Here is a 19,367-nt window from a genome sequence, read left to right on the forward strand (position 1 = left end):
TCTCGGGAGCATCCCGCCCTCTCGAACAATGGGGCGCCGCGCCGCACCCGGGTGGGAACTGGGCTGGAACCCCGGCGATGGGCGAGGGCGACAGCAACAAGGATGTAGAGTGCAGCATTGCCTCTGCTGCCCAAGAGAGCCCGGCCTCGGCCCTGCGAGGTCTGCGCTGCCATTCCCATTTCAGAGATGGGGAAACTGAGGCCCTGGTTGAGGGCCTCATTGAGCTAAGACCCAAGCCCTCCCCAGGCACCTGCTGTGGACCAAACTCGGTGCCATGCAGGCCAGGGCATCTAGAGACCGGAAGGAGCGAGCTTCCTGCACGGGGGAGACGGACTCATACGCACTGTCCCCCAATCATCGGGGGAAATAGGGCTGAACGGGTGAAACCTCCGCCCCTTGCGAGTGGTTGTGTGCCCAGTGCGCAGTTTTCTCACCTCTAAACTGAGGATGTAACTCCACCCCCACCCTCCGCACAGAAAGCTGCTGTAAGAATTAGGTTCTGAAAGGGCTTAACCCCAGTGCCCGGCCCCAGTAAACCCGTATTAAGTGCGAACTCCTCTCCGTGGACGGGGCTAGGACAAGCCCCTCGCAGGGTCCGGTGGTGTCCCGAGAGCCGCCAGCCTATGGCAGGGGTGGGGTGGGGTGGGTCTGAGAGCAGAGCTTGACCCCGGGTGACACTCAAACCCTGACAGCCTCGCACCATCCGCCCAGGACCCAGCGCTTTCTGGGGCGCCGCAGCCTCTGCTCGCTTGGCAGCTCAGAGGGAGCCAGGCGGGCGGGTTTGTCATCTGACTGGGCTTCATCCCAGCCCCGCCGCCAGCCCATTCCTGGCCCCGCTAGGTGATGCTTGCCTTTGTGCGTGGCTCCCCATTCGTCTCTGGCCTCCAACCAGGGGGGCAGGATGAGATTTGCGCGTGAACCTGCATCTATGTTAATGAGGAAATGAATTTATTTACCTGCAGGAGTGGTGGGTGGGTGGGGAGAGGATAGGTACATGCTTGTGTATAAAAGCATACACATCCTTGTAAGTCTGTGTGTATGAATATTACATGTATTTGTGTGAGCTTATGATATGGGCGCTATTATCTATTTGTGTATGTTGTGCACTCGGATGTGTCTTATGTGTATTTTCTGTGTTTGTTTCATTTGTATTTATGAGTGTGTTTTGGTAGGTCTGTCTATGTATGTAAGGGGGAGGAGGGCAAGATGAGAGAGATAGGTGTGGGTAATCTGGTTTCAGAGCAATATTTAGCAAACACAAAGCAAGACTGTTTTCACTTCTCTCAGGATAAACACGTCATGCCCTCCCAATATTCTCTGGCTGATTCTTCCTCTCCCTCAAACCTCAACCAGAGTACCATATCCTCTAAGACTTTTGTGGTTCTCTGAGTGAGAATTAGTCGCTCCATCCCCATTTTCCCACTATCCTTTGTTTATTCATTGATTACAACCCTGGTCCATCAATCTAGCTCTCCTCTGCCTCTTCCTAAAAGGATTAAGGATGGCTTTCAGAAATATACACAAGATAAATTGAACTTCCCTCACGGCTTTATTACTTCTCCCAGGCATGCAACTGCCTACTGCTAAAACTACTAGACCTTGCGACTTAGGTCTGTCTCTGTCATTGGGTTACTCTCTCTGCTCTCAGACTCGCAGGGGTAATACATATATGTGAGTGCTAATCCATGCTGGTTAAATTGAATTAAACTGAAAAGTAATCCATGTGCTATGGGAAGAGCTTATATCTTTAGAGTCAGACAGATCTGGGTCATGGCTCTGCCAGCTGTGCAACCTTAGAAGAAACTTTGCACCGTTTTGCACCTCTCAGTTTCCTCATCTCTAAAATGGGACAATAAATTCTGTCTTACTTAGCTGAGAGAATGTTTTTACAGAGCCTTGCACATGGAAGATGCTAGATCCGTGTAGGTTCGTCTTTTATGTCTACCAGTGCTGACTGTGAGCCTTGCTGGCTGAAGAACCACAGCAGAAACCTCTGTCCCATAACTTCCCCATCAGGAGACGTGGCTTGACAGGTGCCCTACCAGCTAATCCCAAGCGATAGCTGAAAATGCTGGGTTGACCTTCAGCTGTGCTACATCCAAGATTCTCTGGCAGAAGGAGAGAATTGCTGATGCAGCTTCTTTGCCTGGAGAAAGACTAGAAGACCTGGCCGAAGTGATCCAGGCCAGCTCTGGGCCTCACACAGGGATCATCCATGCTTCTACCATGAGTCAGTTACTGTGTAATATGTGCAGAGATATTAAATTCTTTTGAAAGGCGACTTAAGTGTATTAATGTTACTCATTCTACATTTAATTCTTAAATTTATTGCTCTGACTTTAACTCTAAACCGCAAGATGATTTTTAACAATTTTCTTAGGGATCGTACTTTACTTTGTGTTTTAAAATCAGAAACACCTTAAGTATCCAACATCAGAAAAAAAAGTATTGTACCTTCAATTTAATCATATAAAGTCATTGTAGGAGTGGCTAAGAAGACCATATAACAACTAGTAATACGAGATCATTGATCTCTTACTAGGGGCTAGACATTATATTAAGAGATACACATGAAATATTTTGTTGAATTCTAAGAAAACCCCCAGTAAGTAGATACTGTTATTACCCCAATTTCACAGATAGGGAAACTAGGGCACAGGGAGATTAAGCCACTTGCCCACGCTCACTTAGTAAGGATGGCTGGCTCTCATGGTTCCCTTAACAACTGCGCTATAAAGGAAAAATGCTTATGATATGTTAAGAAGAAAAGAGAAAATAAAAATTATAGTCGTGACTTTGTGTAACTAAATGTTGACTGGCACTTTCTGTTGCTCCAGAATTGCAGCTAAGGCTCAGGGCTCTAAAGAGAGCTGTCAACCTACCCATGACCCGTGGGCCCAGGACTTAATGAGGGGCCACAGAACAGCAGGGGTCAGGGAGGGCCTTGTTGGAGTCCATGAGCAGCCTGACCTTGCTCCTGAAAGGCAAAGAGCCCCATCTGATTCCTCCTTGTACGCTCAGCACCGAGCACGGTGTCAAATACACAGAAGTGGCTCAAGAAGTGTTTATAGAGCCAAATGGAATCGTATAGTGGGACAGACACTGTTCCAGGAGTTTTGCATTCGTAAAGCATTTATTTCCCAAAGGGAGGGCTACCGCCGGTACTTAAAAGAAAAGGAAACTGAGCTTCTGAAAGGTTAATAAGGGACGTGCCCAAGATCTGCCCAACTTCAAAGCCCAGGCTCTTCTCTAGACCCCACAGTCCTTTAATGTGGCCACTGTGCAGCACATAGTAGGAGGTTGATGAACACATACTGAAATATAGTATCCATGCACACCACACCTAGCTCTCCTGCTAGAGCAGAATGGAAGAAAAGAGAAGCTTTGGGAGTAAGAAAAGAAGGCATAATAATATAATAGATGTGGCTCAGCAAAATAACTTCATCTCCCAGATTCCAGTAAAACACGAAAACTTTGCCCCTTCTGGTTTCATTGAGACAGCAGTGCTGACACGAACTATTTCTAATCCTGCCGGAGCCCAGCCACATATCAGATGTGGCTAAATGCAAGGTTTGGCATCAACGTTAGGATTATTAGAACCACTATTAACAAAGTCTGCCTGGAAAAAGACACTAACAGACAACTCACAGTGAAATACAAGTGGGTAAGAAGCATGAAATACCTGTAGTGTACATTAAACTTAAGTAATCAAAGATTTGCAGATTGAGACAACAAATTATCATTGTTTAACCTATTAGTTTGGGAAACATTTAAAACAACTGGTAATACTTGTTGCTGGCAAGGGAGTGTCTCACACTGTTGATAGGAATATAAAGCAATAGAACCTTCCCAGACTAGAAGACCTTGCCGAAGGGATCCAGGCCAGCTCTGTGCCTCACCCAGGGATCATCCATGCTTCTACCGTGGGTCCTGAAAAATGCTTGTACTCTTTTGACTCACTTCCACTTCTAAGAATATATCCAAGGGAAATAAATAAGCAGATGTAAATAAAGATTTACATACAAAAAAGTTCATCAAAGTGTTATTGATAATAGTGAATATTAGAAAAAAGTCTAAACTGATAATAAGGGATAGGTTAAATACGTTGTGGTCTATGGACTCCCTAGGTTGGACTCATATACTCTATAAAAAATGATACCCACGAAGGGAACTCTTTGTGAAAAAATGGGTTATGCTATACACCTCTTTTAATGATCAAAATCTCGACACACAGCACCCAAGGAGGGCCAGTATGTAGAGCAACATGAACTCTTATTTATAACTTGTGGGAAGGCAAAATGCCACAGCTACTTGGGAAGACTCACCCTATGCTCCAGCAGTTATGCTCCTTGGTACTTGCCCAAAGGAGCTGAAAATGTATGTGCACGTCAAAACCTGCACACAGATGCTTATAGCAACTTTATGCATAATTGCCAAAACTTGGAAGCAGTCATGATGTCTATTAGTAGGTGAATGGGTAAATAAACTGTGGCACATCCAGACAACAGAATATTATTCAATAATAACAAAAATTAGCGGGTACGGCCATTGTGGCTCGGTGGTTGAGGGTCAGCCCATGAACCAGGAGGTCACAGTTTGTTTCCTGGTCAGGCAGGGCACATACCCAGGTGGCAGGAATCAGGGGTGTGGGAGGCAGCTGATTGATGTTTCTATCTCTCTATCCCTCTCCCTTCCTCTCTCTAAAATAAATAAAAATATATTTAAAAAACAATTAGCTCGCCCTAACCAGTTTGGCTCAGTGGATAGAGCATCGGCCTGTGGACTGAAGGGTCCCAGGTTCGATTCCGGTCAAGGGCATGTACCCTGGTTGCCAGCACATTCCCAGTAGCGGGTGTGCAGGAGGCAACCGATCAATGTTTCTCTCTCATCGATGTTTCTAACTCTCTATCCCTCTCCCTTCTTCTCTGTAAAAAAATCAATAAAATATATTTTAAAAACACACAAAACAATTATCTACCAAGCCATGAAAAGACATGAAGGGTCTTAAATGTATATTACTGAGTGGAAGAAGCCAATTTGAAAAGGCTGCATACTGTATGATTCCAATTATATGGCATTCTGGAAAAGGCAAAACTATGGAGACAATAAAAAGATCAGTGGTTGCCAGTTTTTGTGGGAGGGAGAAGAGAGGGATGAATAGGTGGGACACAGGAATTTTAGGGCAGTTAAAATACTCTGAATAAGGCTAAGCGACCATCCAACCATCTGACAGTCCAACCAGCCAGTAGGTATGACATGCACTGACCACCAGGCGGCAGACACTTAACACAGGAGCTGCCAAGCTGCGGTGACTTGGCAGCGGTGGTTCTTGGGTGATGCACCCCGGAACCAGAGAGGAAGAAGCCCAATTCCGGGGTGCGTCACCTGAGAACCATTCTCTCACAATCTGGGACCCCTCAGGGGATATTGGAGAGCTGGTTTTGCCAGATCCCCGCAGTCCAGGCTGAGGGACCCCACCTGCTGGAGGGACCTGCTCACTCTGCAGATGCCCTTTGAGCCATGACACCACCCCAGGTGCGGCCAGCCGGGGAGGGACTACAGGAGGTTGACTCTAGGGTGTGTCCGGTCAGTCTCACTCAGTGCTGCCCCCCTGGCCACCTTCTAATTAATTTCCTTTCAAAGTGCACGAATCCGTGCACCAGAGCACTAGTATTATAATGATGGATATGTGTATTATACATTCATCTAAACCCACAGAATATACAACACCAAGAGTGAACAATAATGTACACTATTGACTTTGGGTGAATATGATGTTTCAATATGGTTCATTAATTGTAACAAATCTATTCTCTGGTAAGGATGTTGATGATGAGTAAGACTATGTATGTGTGGGGGCAGGGGGTATATGTACCTTCCTCTCACTTTTTTGCTATGAACATAAAACTACCCTAAAAATATAGTTTCATTTAAAAATAGGCTTATACTATGATCCCAATTGTGTAAAACAATGTGTGAATATATATATTAAGTAGAAGACCAAAAGAAAATACACCAAAACATTAACAATCTTGTCTCTGAATGATTTCATTTATGGGTATTTACAGTTTTTTCCCCTTCATACTTGTTTGTTTGCATTTTCTAAATTTTTTTACAATGACTACGTATTGTCTCAAGAATCAGGAACAACCAACAATAGAACTCATTTAGGTCTGAACGTAAGTCTGCCAACCACATACTTGATCTACCTCCATGGTATCTTTTTAAGATGATGAGGAGGAGAAAGCCTTAAGTCATAAATTCACAGTAATTGCAAATCGCCTTCCCCATACAATGAAGCTAAATATTGAAATCCTCCTTCAGAGACCTTCTGGTCTAAAAATAAGCTCAGAAAAGCATTTGCTGCAGTTCTTGGAGATCTGCTGCAGGACGTCATTCACAGTGGGCACCCAGTCAAACCCTTGCTCGTCATCAGCGTTGGCTGCAAAGCAAAGAATTTGAACCATTGCGGGGAGGAATGAAGCCAGAGCTTCACAGATAACTCTGTCCCTTAAGTTGCTATAATTGTAAGAAAGGGGACTTACTGACAGGTGCAAAAGACACGGAGGTTTCCCAACCATTACCTCAGCTAAGCTTTGCAACCACTCTGGGGGGAAGGTAGTAATAATCGTGACTAACATTTACTGAGCACTTGTTATATGCCAGGCACCAATGCTAAACAATTCACGCACATTATTCCCTTTACTCTTACACTATGAAGTAGAAGGAGTGATTGCCTCCACTTTATATGTTCACACACTGCCACTCAAATAAGTCCAATGATTTGCCCAAGGTCACCAAACTATCAATGAAAGGACTAGAATCCGTAGCCATTTATTTAGACCTCAAATCCAGAGTAATGTCCACAACTGCTTACTGAACTTCTTCAACTTTTTTTTTAATTCAATAAGACCAGTCTTCACTTGTGGTCTTATTTTTTCTTTTTCTTTTATCTTTTATGTTTTTATTGACTTCAAAGAGAGGGCGAGGGAGTAAGGGATAGAAACATCAATGGTGAGAGAGAATCATTGATCAGCTGTCTCCTGCACGCCCCCCACTGGGGATCGAGCCTGCAACCCCAGGCATGTGCCCTGACCAGAAATCGAACCATGACCTCCTGGTTCAAGGGTTGACGCTTGACCACTGAGACACACCAGCCAAGCTAAACTTCTGTGACTTTGATTATTTTTATTGTTATTCTTATTAGGAGTTTAATAATGGAGTGCTGTGTTCAATCCCGGTCTTTCTAGCTGTATAACCTTGAACAAGTCACTTTAGCTTTGTGTCTTTACTTTCTGTCTCCTCTGTGTAATGAAGGTCATAATATCTATCTCATAGGACTCAAGTTCAAACAAAACAATGTATATAAAGTGTTGAGCCAAAGCCTGCCCCACAGTAAATGCTCAAAAGACACTGGGACATGTCTGATTTTCCTAAACCTCATCTCCTCACAAGGCCAGGAAAGTACTATGTCCTTGGGGTTCAGTGCCCAGAACTTCTAGATTCTCAGAGGAGCACCACTCCCCAACCTGCTTCCATGACTTTGCCCTCTTGAAGAGCCTCCTTCACTGGAGTGGGTACCTGTCATTGAAATATGTACCTAGCTTCTAGGGCTGTGACAGGAATGGCCACTTGATTCCTAAAGTGCCCAGGCCTTTAGGACTAAGATGCTCTTTGTTGAACTGTTTTGAAGTAGCCATGCTGATTTCATGCTGGCTTCCTAGGGCTGGAGGGTATGGAAACCCAGTCCTAAAGGAGAAATTGTTTCTCTGGAAAAGACACAGAAAGGGAAAATATCAGAGCTGGGTTCAAACCTGTTCTTGTGCAGATGACAAACCAAGACGCAAAGAAAAGGGCCTTGACAAGGTCCTCACCACACATCAGCAGCAGACCTGACATCAGATGCAAACCCTCTGACTCGCGGGCCACCATCAAAACTAAATCGTGTCTTACAGAGGAGGCAGGTGAGGGTCTGCAAGGGGCCTACAGTCGGCTGGCTGGAAATCCAAGCGCCTGTCTTCCCAGCTACGCCCTGCCCTCTGACTTCCCAACCTGGATTCTCATGTCACCGGGCTCCTTCTCCAGGAACTTGCCTCCTGAACTCACAGAAATGGTGTCTTGCTGCCAGCGTTTGATCAATGGCCAAGGCAGTATTTTAAATGATGGCAATAATCAGGGTCTGCTCTCGGGCATCAGTCAGGAATCAGGAATGGCAAAATCTTCCAAATTTCTAGTAAGGGAACTAGAAACAACATCCTTCCCATTCCATCAGGCCTAAATTACAACAGCCCAGAAGAGGGTCCTGGGAGAGCAAGCCTGCTCTCAGGCCTGTGGGTCTGACTTCCTTTTTCACACAATCGCTGCACTTTTCTGACGACCATTGAGTGTTTATTAAGTGTGTGCAATGCCTTAAGTGCAGCCCAGAATTTGTAATTGGATGTAATCTTTGGCCACATACTGGCAGCATTACTTCTTTCTTTATTTTTTTAATATATATTTTCATTGATTTCAGAGAGGAAGGGAGAGATAGAAACATCAATGATGAGAAGCATTGATTGGCTGCCTCCTGTGCGCCCCCCACGAGGGATCAAGCCTGCAACCCAGGCATGTGCCATTGACCCGAATCAAACCTGGGACCCTTCAGTCCGCAGGGCGACGCTCTATCCACTGAGCCAACCCAGCTAGAGAAGCACTACTTCTTTAGAGACAAGAACCATGGGATGTCTGCCATCTGCTTCCACGTTGGATAATGAGTATGTGAATCAGCTAAGCCGGGCTTCCAACCCGGAGTCTGTCTCCCTTCAAGGTGAAATGGCCCTATGGGAAAAGTCCATAATCTAGTGGGCCCTTACTTCCAGCCTATGTGACCTAGGCAGCAATCAACCTCTCTATACTTCAGCTTTGCCCACTCTAAAGTGTGCACACATATTTGGTCTACTCATTCTGTGCTAGGGGAGTCATTCATTCATCAGAAATGTATTAAGAGCTGATCTGGAGATACTCTGGTGAAAAGAAGTGTAGAAAGAAAAAAAGAAGTGTGTCCTGAACTTGTGCTTACATTGTATTGAGTGGAATAATCAATTCGCAAATTAATGGGTGAACAAGCAAGGTATTTACCGATTATGGTAAATGTTACAAAGGAGATTAAAAGGGTGTTGTGACACCGAATAACTGGGAGACGTTCCTTTAAGGTGATCAGGGAAAGCCTTTTTTGAGGATGTAACATTAAACTTGAAATCGGAAGAAGGAGTTGGCTCTGCAAAGACCAGAGGAAGAGCCAATGTGGGACTATGAGGTGGGGAAGAACTGGAAGGGAGACCAGAGCGGAGGAAGCGTACCAATGACGGAGAGAGTGGTGTGAGATAGGGTAGGACCTAGTTATGCAGAGCTCCGGAGCCATGTCAGTAGGCTAGATTTTCTTCTAACAGCAATGAGATGTCAAGGGAGGGTTCTCGGGAGGGAATGAAGGTAGATCACAGGGCGGCAGGACAGGAGCATGGGAACCAGTGAGAAGGCCAAGTTGTTCAGGTGTGAGAAGATGGTGGCCTCGGCTGGCCTAGAGGCAGACTGAGGATATATTTTAGACATAGAATTGTCAAGACTTGTTCTTGGATTGGGTGTGGGTGACGGCAGGAAAGAAATCAAAAATGATTCCTAGATTGATGCATCAATGGGGTCACTCATTCATTCAACAAGCATCAATTCAGCACATATATGTTGCAGATATATAAGGGGGTGAAGTTCAAAGCTTAGGAGAAACCAGAAAATAGGCAAATTTCTGCTTTTAAGTAGGTGCAGTCAATGTTAGAGAACATCTACTTCTGTTCAGGAAGAAGGATCAAAGAACTCTCCCTAGGGGAGGGGAATTTGAACTGAGTTTTGAAGGAGCAACAGGAAGATGGAAAAGGCTTTGGGCCATAGAACAGAGTTCTGCAGTAACAACAACAATAATAATATCGTTGTGGCAGTAGCTGAGATTTGTGAAGTCCTGACAAATCTCAGGACTAGGTACTGTAAGCACACACTAACTCAGGTAATCCTCACGTGGGAACTCTGAGGCACAGTTAGCCTCTGTCACATGATTTGCCAAAGGCCACACAATCTGACTCCAGGCTTCAGTCTCGTGCAGTTTGGCTCCAGAGGCCACACTCTAACCATAACACAGGCTGCCTCTCCGTGGGAGAGATCTGCGCCTAAGGGGTGGACAAGGGCAGAAAGTATAGGGTGTAGTAGGGTAGGAGTCGATGAAGGTGAGATAAATGACATGAAAGTATTTTTCAAACGATGAAGTACCGCCCCCAAGCAGATTATCATCGCTATTATTAAATAACCACCTTCCCCTCTGTGGGAAACAGGCTTCTCAGCAGTGTCTCTGGATGTTTGGCCTTGGAGGACATGGCTGCTTGCAGGGATTGGGGAGGAGGCAGGGGAACATCTCAGAAGAGGATGAGTTCAAGTGAGTCAGACTGTGACTTGGAAAGCAGCAGGTGTGGGTTCCACCCTAGCTCTGCCCTAACTCATTACATGGCTTTGGGTGAGTCGTTTCTCCAGCCCGGTCTTCCCTCTGCAGAAGATGGAGGGAGGGAGGATGGGGATTCTAAGGGCTTGTCCAGCCTTCACATTCTGAACAGTTGCTGCTGCTATTGGTGCTCTGCTTCTCTACTGGACAAAAAAGGAATGTCTGCTGGGGGTCCTTTACCAAAGCAAAACGCCGCCTTGGATGGAAGTGGCACCTTCCAGAAGCAAGGCCCCTGCTGGATGGGCAGCAGATGGCTTATGTCGCCTGAATCCACAGATCTCCAAGTTAAATACCTCTCATCCCTCCTATCCCTGCCAGGACACTGGTCTCCAGGCCCCTTAACTCCAGCCCCTTCTGTCCTTTTCAGTTCTCCAGGGGGAATCTGAGCAGCACAGCCTTCGAGACATGATGCAGTCAGAAGATGCACGTGCTGTGCACATCCTAGTGGGTCCTGTTTGGGGTTTTCTATGGACCAAAACCCTAGGCTTTCTCACATGCACTGCTTCATCTTGTGCCATTGGTTTTGGATCCACTGCCCAAGAGTAAAAGGTGCTCACTTGTGATGCGGCATTGAATCTTTCTCCTCGTCACGTAGGATCTCCACAGTGAGAGGAGACTCCTGGACCTGTAAGAGAACTTTTTCCATCAAAGCACTGCAATCCAAACTCATTGGTGAGACAGAACTTTATAAACTGGAAAGCACTTTCAGACATTATTCACATATTATTCTTTTTTAAAAAAAATATATTTCTTTATTGATTTCAGAGAGGAAGGGAGGAGAAAGAGACAGAAATATCAATTATGAGAGAGAATCATTGATTGGCTGCCTCCTGCACACCCCCCACTGGGGAACGAGCCCGCAACCCAGGCATGTGCCCTCGGCCGGAATCGAACCTAGGACCCTTCAGTCCGCAGGCTGACGCTCTATCCACTGAGCCAAGCCGGCTAGGGCTCACATATTATTCTTGTTGCACCTCATAAAGTCCCTGAACTAGTTTGGACAGAGGTAGGGTTGCCAGATAAAGTACAAGATGCCAGTAAAATTTGAATTTCAGATACACAGTGACGAATTTTTAAGCATAAGTACATCCCAAATATTTCAAGGGACATACTCGTACTTAAACCATTATACCTTGCATATCTGAAATTCAAATTTAACTAAGTATCATGTACTTTTATTTGCTCCATCTAACAACCTTAGACAGGGAACATTAACTCCATTTTGCAGAACAAGGGCTCAGAGGGTAAAAAGGATTTATGCAAACTCTCTGAGAACAGAGACCATGTCTGATTCACTTTTTTACTTTCAGTATTTACTTCTTTATTTTTTAAACAAGACAAGTATATTCCCTTAAAGCCAGTGTATCCATCCTTACAGTGGTATCTACAAGATTTGTTTCATGAAAAGCCTATTCTCCTGAGGCTCTATACTGTGTGTTTGTGTAGGTATTTATATATATATTGCACAGAGCATTAAGAAGCTAATGATTCATTTTTAATTCCTGATTCCCAGCCTGGAGTTAGCACAGAGACGATGCTTGGGAAAGGTTTATTCAGCTATTGGACTTTCTGAGTCTCTCATTCCTATAGGAATCCTGGCTCGGGACAGAGGGTGGCCCCAGGAACTCAGTCTTAGGTTTCCCTGTTCTCCCTGTGTGGTCGTGCCTCAGGTTAATTCAGATGAGTTTCAGGAAAGCAGCGTGGAACTATAAACATCATGCAATTATCACAGGGCATCATGGAGAGGCTCCTTTTCATCGCAGGGAGGTCTGCCCAGGGCTGCCACATCCAGGGAGGTCTTGGCCAAGATGCTTGCTGCCCGTGGGGTGCCCACATGGTCAAAGTCAGAGGCACAAAGTCCCTCTCCTGCCCTCAGGATGAGCAGACCAGTCTGGATGCTGGTGGGACCGCCTCCAGGTGACTCTGGACTAGATTCAGCTCACCTCTCTCGTGATGGACATCTCAAGCTCTGTCCACGGACAGGTCACAAACTGATGTCACCTGCCCAGCCAGAGCTGTGAATAAACAGACACTCTAGAAGACTTGGGCTGCTGATGGGGGTGAGGGGTCTTGGTTCCTTGCTGGGCTGTCAACTAAGAAGGATGACCTGCTGAAGAATTGGAGCTTGGGCACGAGCACTGGGATTTTCACGTCTGAGGTTCACTGGTAGAATCCTAGAACGTTAAGGTTAGAGGAGAGGCCTTAGGCCTTGGCCAGTGAAGCTCGGTTGGTTGGAGTGTCATCCTGTACACTGAACGGTTGCAGTTTCAATTCCCAGTCAGGGCACATACCCAGGTTTCAGGTTTGATCTGGGTCTGGGCACGTATGGGAGGCAACCGATGGCTGTTTCTCTCTCACATCGGTTCCTTCTGTCTCTCTCTCTTCTCTCTCTCTCTCTGCCATCCTCTCTCTTAGCATGTCCTCGGGTGGGGATTAAAAAACAAAACAAAACAAAAAAACATAAGGCTCCGAGAAGGAGAGGACTTAGTCAAGCCCACACAGTAACCCGGCAGCAGATGCAGGCTGGAGCTCGTATTTCTCCTAGGTGCTGCATTCCTGATTCAGACTGCCAGCTTTCAATTCAAAGCAAAGAGCAGGTGGGTCAGATGTGGTCACTAACCGGTGTACTGGCCTGTGAGTCACTGAGCTTTAACTCTGGCATGCCATTAGCATCTTAGCCCAATCTGTCACCCTCTATGCCCTGGAGGCCCCGCTGTCCGCCCTGGAGGCCCTGCTGTCCGCAGGCTGCAGATTAGAAATGAACTGCTCTGGGCCAAGCCCCTGAAACTGGAGATGAACTGGCCCACACAGATCATCTGATCTAGTTGCCCAGCATCTGTGCTGGAAAATAGGCCCAGGAGCCAGTGAGCTCAGTGAGCCAGCGGGTTGGTGGGCAGGCCCCCTGGAGGCAGAGGGCAGCGAGCCACAGAGGGGTGGATGGACAAGGCGTGGAGCTGGCGCAGGCGAACAGCAGCACTACCCTTCTGTCTCCCGTCAGCTCTGTTCAAAAGTGCTCTTCAAATCAAAGTAAAGACTTTCCCTATGAGCTTCTGCCCACTGGGTCCAGCCTGCTCCATCCGCAGACTTGGGTAGGAGGTGGTCCAGGTTACAACACAGGTACAACTGCTGGGTTGGGCAGGAACCCCAATCTGCATGCAGCCCAGCCAGGGCTCCCTCTGCTGCTAAGCCCATATGCACATCCCACTGAGGAGCTGAATGAAGACCAGAGAGGGCCACTCGGCCTGGGATTCCTGGATGGGTCCCCTGCAGATGCTGTCGTCCTTCTCAGCTCTGAGCAGAGAACAGAACAGCCCTTGTCACTGTCCTCATGGAACTTAGGTTCTAGCTAAGGAGTCAGACAATATCTGGGGAAATAAGATCATCTTTAGAAATGACAGTGCTAAGAAGAAAACACAGGCCAATAAGGGGATAGAAAATGACTCAGCGGAATGACCTCTTGGGAAAAGGTGCCCATCAAACTGAGGCCTGAATGAGAACCAGGGGATAGCATGGGAAGACCCAAGGCCAGGGACTCACACATGGCGAGTCTCTCACACAGGAACCAGCTTAGTGTGTTTGAGGAAGAGAAAAGGCAAGATGGGTAGAAGATAGGGAATGAGGGTTAGAGGGGAAGGAGACAGAATCTGTGCGGAGACGGTGGTCTGAGCTGCACTGGGTTTGGCTAAAGACTGAATCGTGGTGATGAGTCCACTTGTAGGACAGGAGAGCCACACAGAACAGGAGTCACAGCGTCGTGACTACAGCTACGACGACATCCATCCCTTGTCCATCCACCCCTCTGTGGCTCGCTGCCCTCTGCCTCCAGGGGGCCTGCCCACCAACCAGCTAGGACGACAGCAACGCAGGCCAGGCACTCACACACAATGTGGCTTGGGTGGGGTCACTGGGCAACTCCATGGGAATTTGTGGTCAATTCTCAAAGCTGACAGGAAACATCCATCCCAGGTTTCTGTCCAGGCCAAACAACCTCAGGAAGGCTCTGTGCACTTCCAGGAGAACCCCCAGGTCTGAGGCGACTAGAGATGGAAGCCTAGGTGTTGAGTTTTTGTGAAAGGCTAGACTGAGCTGCATCTGCTTCTTGGGGCTCCTTCCCTGCTTTCAGAGTCTTCATGGGGCCCTTCAACTCCTTCCCCACACAGGCCTGTTCACCCTGGGTATGAACGCACCATGTCCCTGGTGGCCTGTATGGTATTGAGTCAATGTCCCAGGGCAAAGGAATGCATCTAGAATTGTGAAATGTCAGTAATGTGCCATCCCTGTGAGTGTGACAGGGAGGGCCTGGTGAGTCATCCGCATGACGGCAGGGCCCTGCCTGGATCCAGGTTATCTAAATCCAGGGTCAATGTAGGGCTCCCTCCACCAGGCTGTCTTACCTGGTTCAGGTATAACATTTACCCCCCACCCACCATAGGCACTTGACTCTTGAGAATTTGTGGGAGATTCTAGAGAACACCCATTCTATACTGACTGCCAAGATACAATTCCTGCAGAGGCGCTCGAGGCAGGGGTGGGGTGGCCCTGAACAAGCTGACAGAGCGCTTGTTCTCACAGAGGGCATTCTCACAGAGAAGCCCAGCCCTTCCACCCCCTTCCAGAAAATTCTGCCTGGCTCAGCAATTGTGTTTTAATCTACTGGGCTCCCTCCACCAGGCTGTCTTACCTGGTTCAGGTATAACATTTACCCCCCACCCACCATAGGCACTTGACTCTTGAGAATTTGTGGGAGATTCTAGAGAACACCCATTCTATACTGACTGCCAAGATACAATATTCCTGCAGGCGCTCGAGGCAGGGGTGGGGTGGCCCTGAACAAGCTGACAGAGCGCTGGGATTTCAGTTGAGGGCATTCTCACAGAGAAGCCCAGCCCTTCCACCCCCTTCCAGAAAATTCTGCCTGGCTCAGCAATTGTGTTGTCATCTCCTTGGCACTGCTTCCGTATTCCTTTTCCATTTCAGAACAGGAGAGAACACGTGTGAGTTGGTTTTATCTTTCTTGAGGATGATCTAACCTTAAATAACAAGGCCAAGGAACTCTATTCCTACCTGTTGACTCCTCAGTCTGCTTCTAGGAATTTGTTCTAAAGAAATTTTTCTAGAGATATATAATAACAGAAAATTGGAATTACCCAAGTGCCAAATGACAGGTGGAGGGGCAAACCCTGCCCCTTTCACTTGAAGGAATACTATGACAAGCTTAAAAATGACAATGGAACGTCATCCCAACATGCCAAGGCTGTGGGTTCAATCCCCAGCCATAGACAAGAAGCAACCAACGAATACATAAATAAGTGGAACACCAAATCAATGTTTCTCTCTCTCTCTCTCTCTCTCTCTCTTCCTCTCTCTCTCTCTCTCTCTTTCTCTCATCAATCAATACATTTTTAATGACAAATATAAAACTAGTGAAGTCATGGAAATGTCTACATGAAAGAATGACAGGTGAAAACATTAGAAACCAAAACTGCACAAGGCTATCTGCTTCTTTCCTGGAGTCCTCTACATGAAAACTGGAAGAGCTCAACAAAGACTCAGTACACAGTGAAATACTATGCAGCTGCAAAAAACAGGGATCTCTTACCCTTTGGAACAGCAATGGCTGGGCCTGGAGACTATTATGCTAAGCGAAATAAGCCAATCTGAGAAAGACAAATATCACATGATCTCACTTATATGTGGAAACTAATGAACAAAATGAACTGGCCAAGAAAATAAGACCTGAAGCATGGAGGCACGGAACAGACTGACATGCCTCCATGTGGGGGTGGGAGGACAAGGAGAGATAAACCAAAGAACTTACATACTTATATGCATAACCCATGGACACAGGTAATAGGGTAGTGAAGACCTGAGGGAGGTTAGGGGTAGATAGGGGCTGGGTTGAGGAGGGTAAATAGGGGGAAAATGGGAGACATCTGTAATACGGTCAACAACAAAATAAAATTAAGAAAGAAAGAGATTCGAATAAGATTTTTATAAAGCCCATCTTTTTGTGGATATTTGTGTGCCCAGACAATATAAATAAAATCATCCTTACAAAATGCTCTCTAACTTTTAAATATTGTTCAATATCCAATTATGCACTTTCTTCAAAAAACAACACACTCCTGCCCAGCCGGCATAGCTCAGTGGCTGAGCCTTGACCTGTGAACCAGGAAGTCACGGTTCGATTCTCGGCCAGGGCACATGCCCAGGGGTTGCAGGCTCAATCCCCAGTGGGGGGTATGCAAGGGGTGCTGATCAATGATTCTATCTCATCATTGATGTTTCTATTTCTCTCTCCCTCTCCCTTCTTCTTTGAAATCAATAAAAATTTAAAAAAGAATAATAACACAATCTTGTGTTGGTGGTTGGGACAGAGAAATGATTATGTGTTTCCTGGGATTCAGAAGAGTGGCCAGTGTCTTAATCAGGCCTCTCCGTTCCCAAGGTTACTCCAGGAATTGAGACCCAGAGGAGAACAGCACATGCACACACACTAAGGATGGCATGCCCCAGGGTCAAGGGCAGAGAAGCGGTGCAAGGGGTCACTTTCTCAGACAGCACTTGTCCTGGACCAGGGGAAACCATCCATCTGGCCCAAGTGACCTGTCTTTCTAGAAAACTGCTCTGCTCCCCGAACCAATGGCATTAACTGTATGTCAGGGTTCTTAGTTGCAAACAGCAAAAATCTGCTAGGGATAGTTTAATAATTATTGTTGTCATCATCACTGGTGTCACTGTTGTATGTGGGCACTGTGCTAGGCTTGGTGGTCAGGGTTTTATATACATTATATCTTTTTTATCTAGAACTCTGAAAAGGAGACAATTACTCTCTGGCTAAAAAAACGAAGTAATTCAGGTTTAGGAAGATGGAGAAACTTGCCCCACGGTCACAGCCTTCATAGGCGGCAAAGGTGGTTTTCAAAGCTAAAACTGACTGCAAAGCTGCATGTCTCAACCACCAGGTCTTGCTGCCTCTATAGTGAAGCCTCTGCTGGGCTTTGGCAAGAATCCAACAAACTGGCGATGGGGCCTCCATCCTCCGTGGGCCTCTCCTAACCTTCATATTTCAGGGTAATTTCCAGATTGCTGGCTAGAGTCGCTTGTTGACATTTACAAGAGCAGGGCCACGAAGCCGGCTTTCCCGGCAGCTCACATTAACTGGCAAGAAGCAGAAATGCTCTCATGGCCTCAGGAAACATCTGCAAGTCCTCAAGGAGGCACAGCCTGCCCCTGTATCGCCTTCTAGGACAGAGAGCAGCCTGCCCCTTCAGCAGGGAGAGGACAAACATACTGCTTTTACTTTCCAGGCTGGGTCCCTGCAAATGGAACAATCCGCTCCTACTGAACTTTTAGGATCAGGCTCTGGGGAGCAGAGCCTCTCCTGGGCAGAGGGTCGCAGTCCTGAAATCAGAGCCATCACCTGCCTCGGGCAACGGGGAAGACAGTGAACGGCAGCATCTGCGACTCAAGGTGACTGGTGCAGGAGAGGCATGTGGTGCACGGGGAAAAGTCTGGACTTCGGAGTCAGAAAGAGCTGTTGCTTCACATCCTGGTTGTGCGACTTGAGGCAAATTTCCTAACCGCACTAGGTGGTTTCTTCATCAGTAAGAAATGTAAATTATTATACGTTTATTGCATAATTCCCATGAGAATTAAAAGGAAAAAATATATCAACACTTAAAATTGCCTCGCACATAGTGGGTGCTCACTAAATGATAACTACTAGTATTAATATTACTAGTATTATTATAAAGATGCAAGTAGGGCCATTTAGAAATGGCGGTGTTAAGGAGAAAACAACAGAAGGCACATATGAGTTGGGTTTTGACAGGGGAGTAGGAGTTTGTTGGGTGGCTGATGGGCAGAAAGGGTTTTCTAGTTCAAAACAACAGCGAGGGCAGCTTTGTGACGAAGGGTGGAATGTTCAATGAGTAGACCAGGTAGGAACTAATGGAATATTCTCATCATACCCTCAGGGACTAACTGGCCCTTAGTTAGATGACTCTCTGAAATCCCCATCCTTGTGTCCTCAAATAAAGACTGTAAAGGACTCTCAGCATAAAGCATAAACCAGCATTCTTGTAAGCTATGCTCGCTGAGGTGAAGCCGCCTCCACGCCCCTAGCCAGCCAGACCTCAGGGAGCAAATGAAGCTGAGGACGAGCCACCAGGTGTCCAGGCCTCTGACTCATCTTCCCTGGAGTTAGGTAGACTTGGTGTTGACTTTCCTAACTGAATAACCTTGGCAAGCGACTTGTCTCTCTTATCTCTCAGTTTTGCATCTGAAACTACATTGCATAGAAGTCACTGTACATGATCTCAGCGCCCAGCACACAGTAGGTGCTCTCTGCTGTCCAGCCAAAGGGGCAGAGTAAGGGCGGGCCCAATGTATTCCTGGGGAGGCATCACAATCTCAACCACCAAAAATAGAAAAAAACACTTTCACCAAAATGGTATATTTTAGATATTGCTCTGCACTTTGCTGTTTTTCAATGAATGACAAATCATGTCAATATAGATTCCTCATTCTTTTTTTCTTATTCACACACCCTCTAGTGTACCATTCAGTGGGTTTTTTGTATATTCACTACTAGCTAGTGCCAGAGCAATTTTATCGCCCCAAAAAGAAACTTCATAGCCATTAGCAATCATTTCCCATTCCTCCCTCCCACAAACCCCCAGTACTACCTATTTTTTGTCTCTATGGATTTGCCTATTCTAGACATTTCATAAAAATGGAATCATATATATGACTTCTTTCACTTAGCATAATGTTTTCAAGGTTATCTATGTTGTAGCATGGATTAGAATGTCATTCTTTTTATGGTTAAATAATATTCCATTGC

The 19,367-nt window shown here is 46.4% G+C and overlaps 1 protein-coding gene across 1 annotated transcript in view; it reads right to left on the reverse strand.

Moving 5' to 3' along the window:
* Nucleotides 1-6,467, reverse strand: part of MEGF9 (multiple EGF like domains 9) — a 90,239-nt gene extending 83,772 nt beyond the window's left edge. Inside the window, exon 1 of the mRNA XM_006774015.2 lies at nt 6,329-6,467. Coding sequence (XP_006774078.1) covers nt 6,329-6,467 — 139 coding nt within the window. The remainder of the gene's footprint in view (nt 1-6,328) is intronic.
* Nucleotides 6,468-19,367: the final 12,900 nt, after the last annotated feature.

This window comes from Myotis davidii, unplaced genomic scaffold (assembly GCF_000327345.1).
Source record: "Myotis davidii unplaced genomic scaffold, ASM32734v1 scaffold964, whole genome shotgun sequence".
Taxonomy (NCBI): Eukaryota; Metazoa; Chordata; class Mammalia; order Chiroptera; family Vespertilionidae; genus Myotis; species Myotis davidii.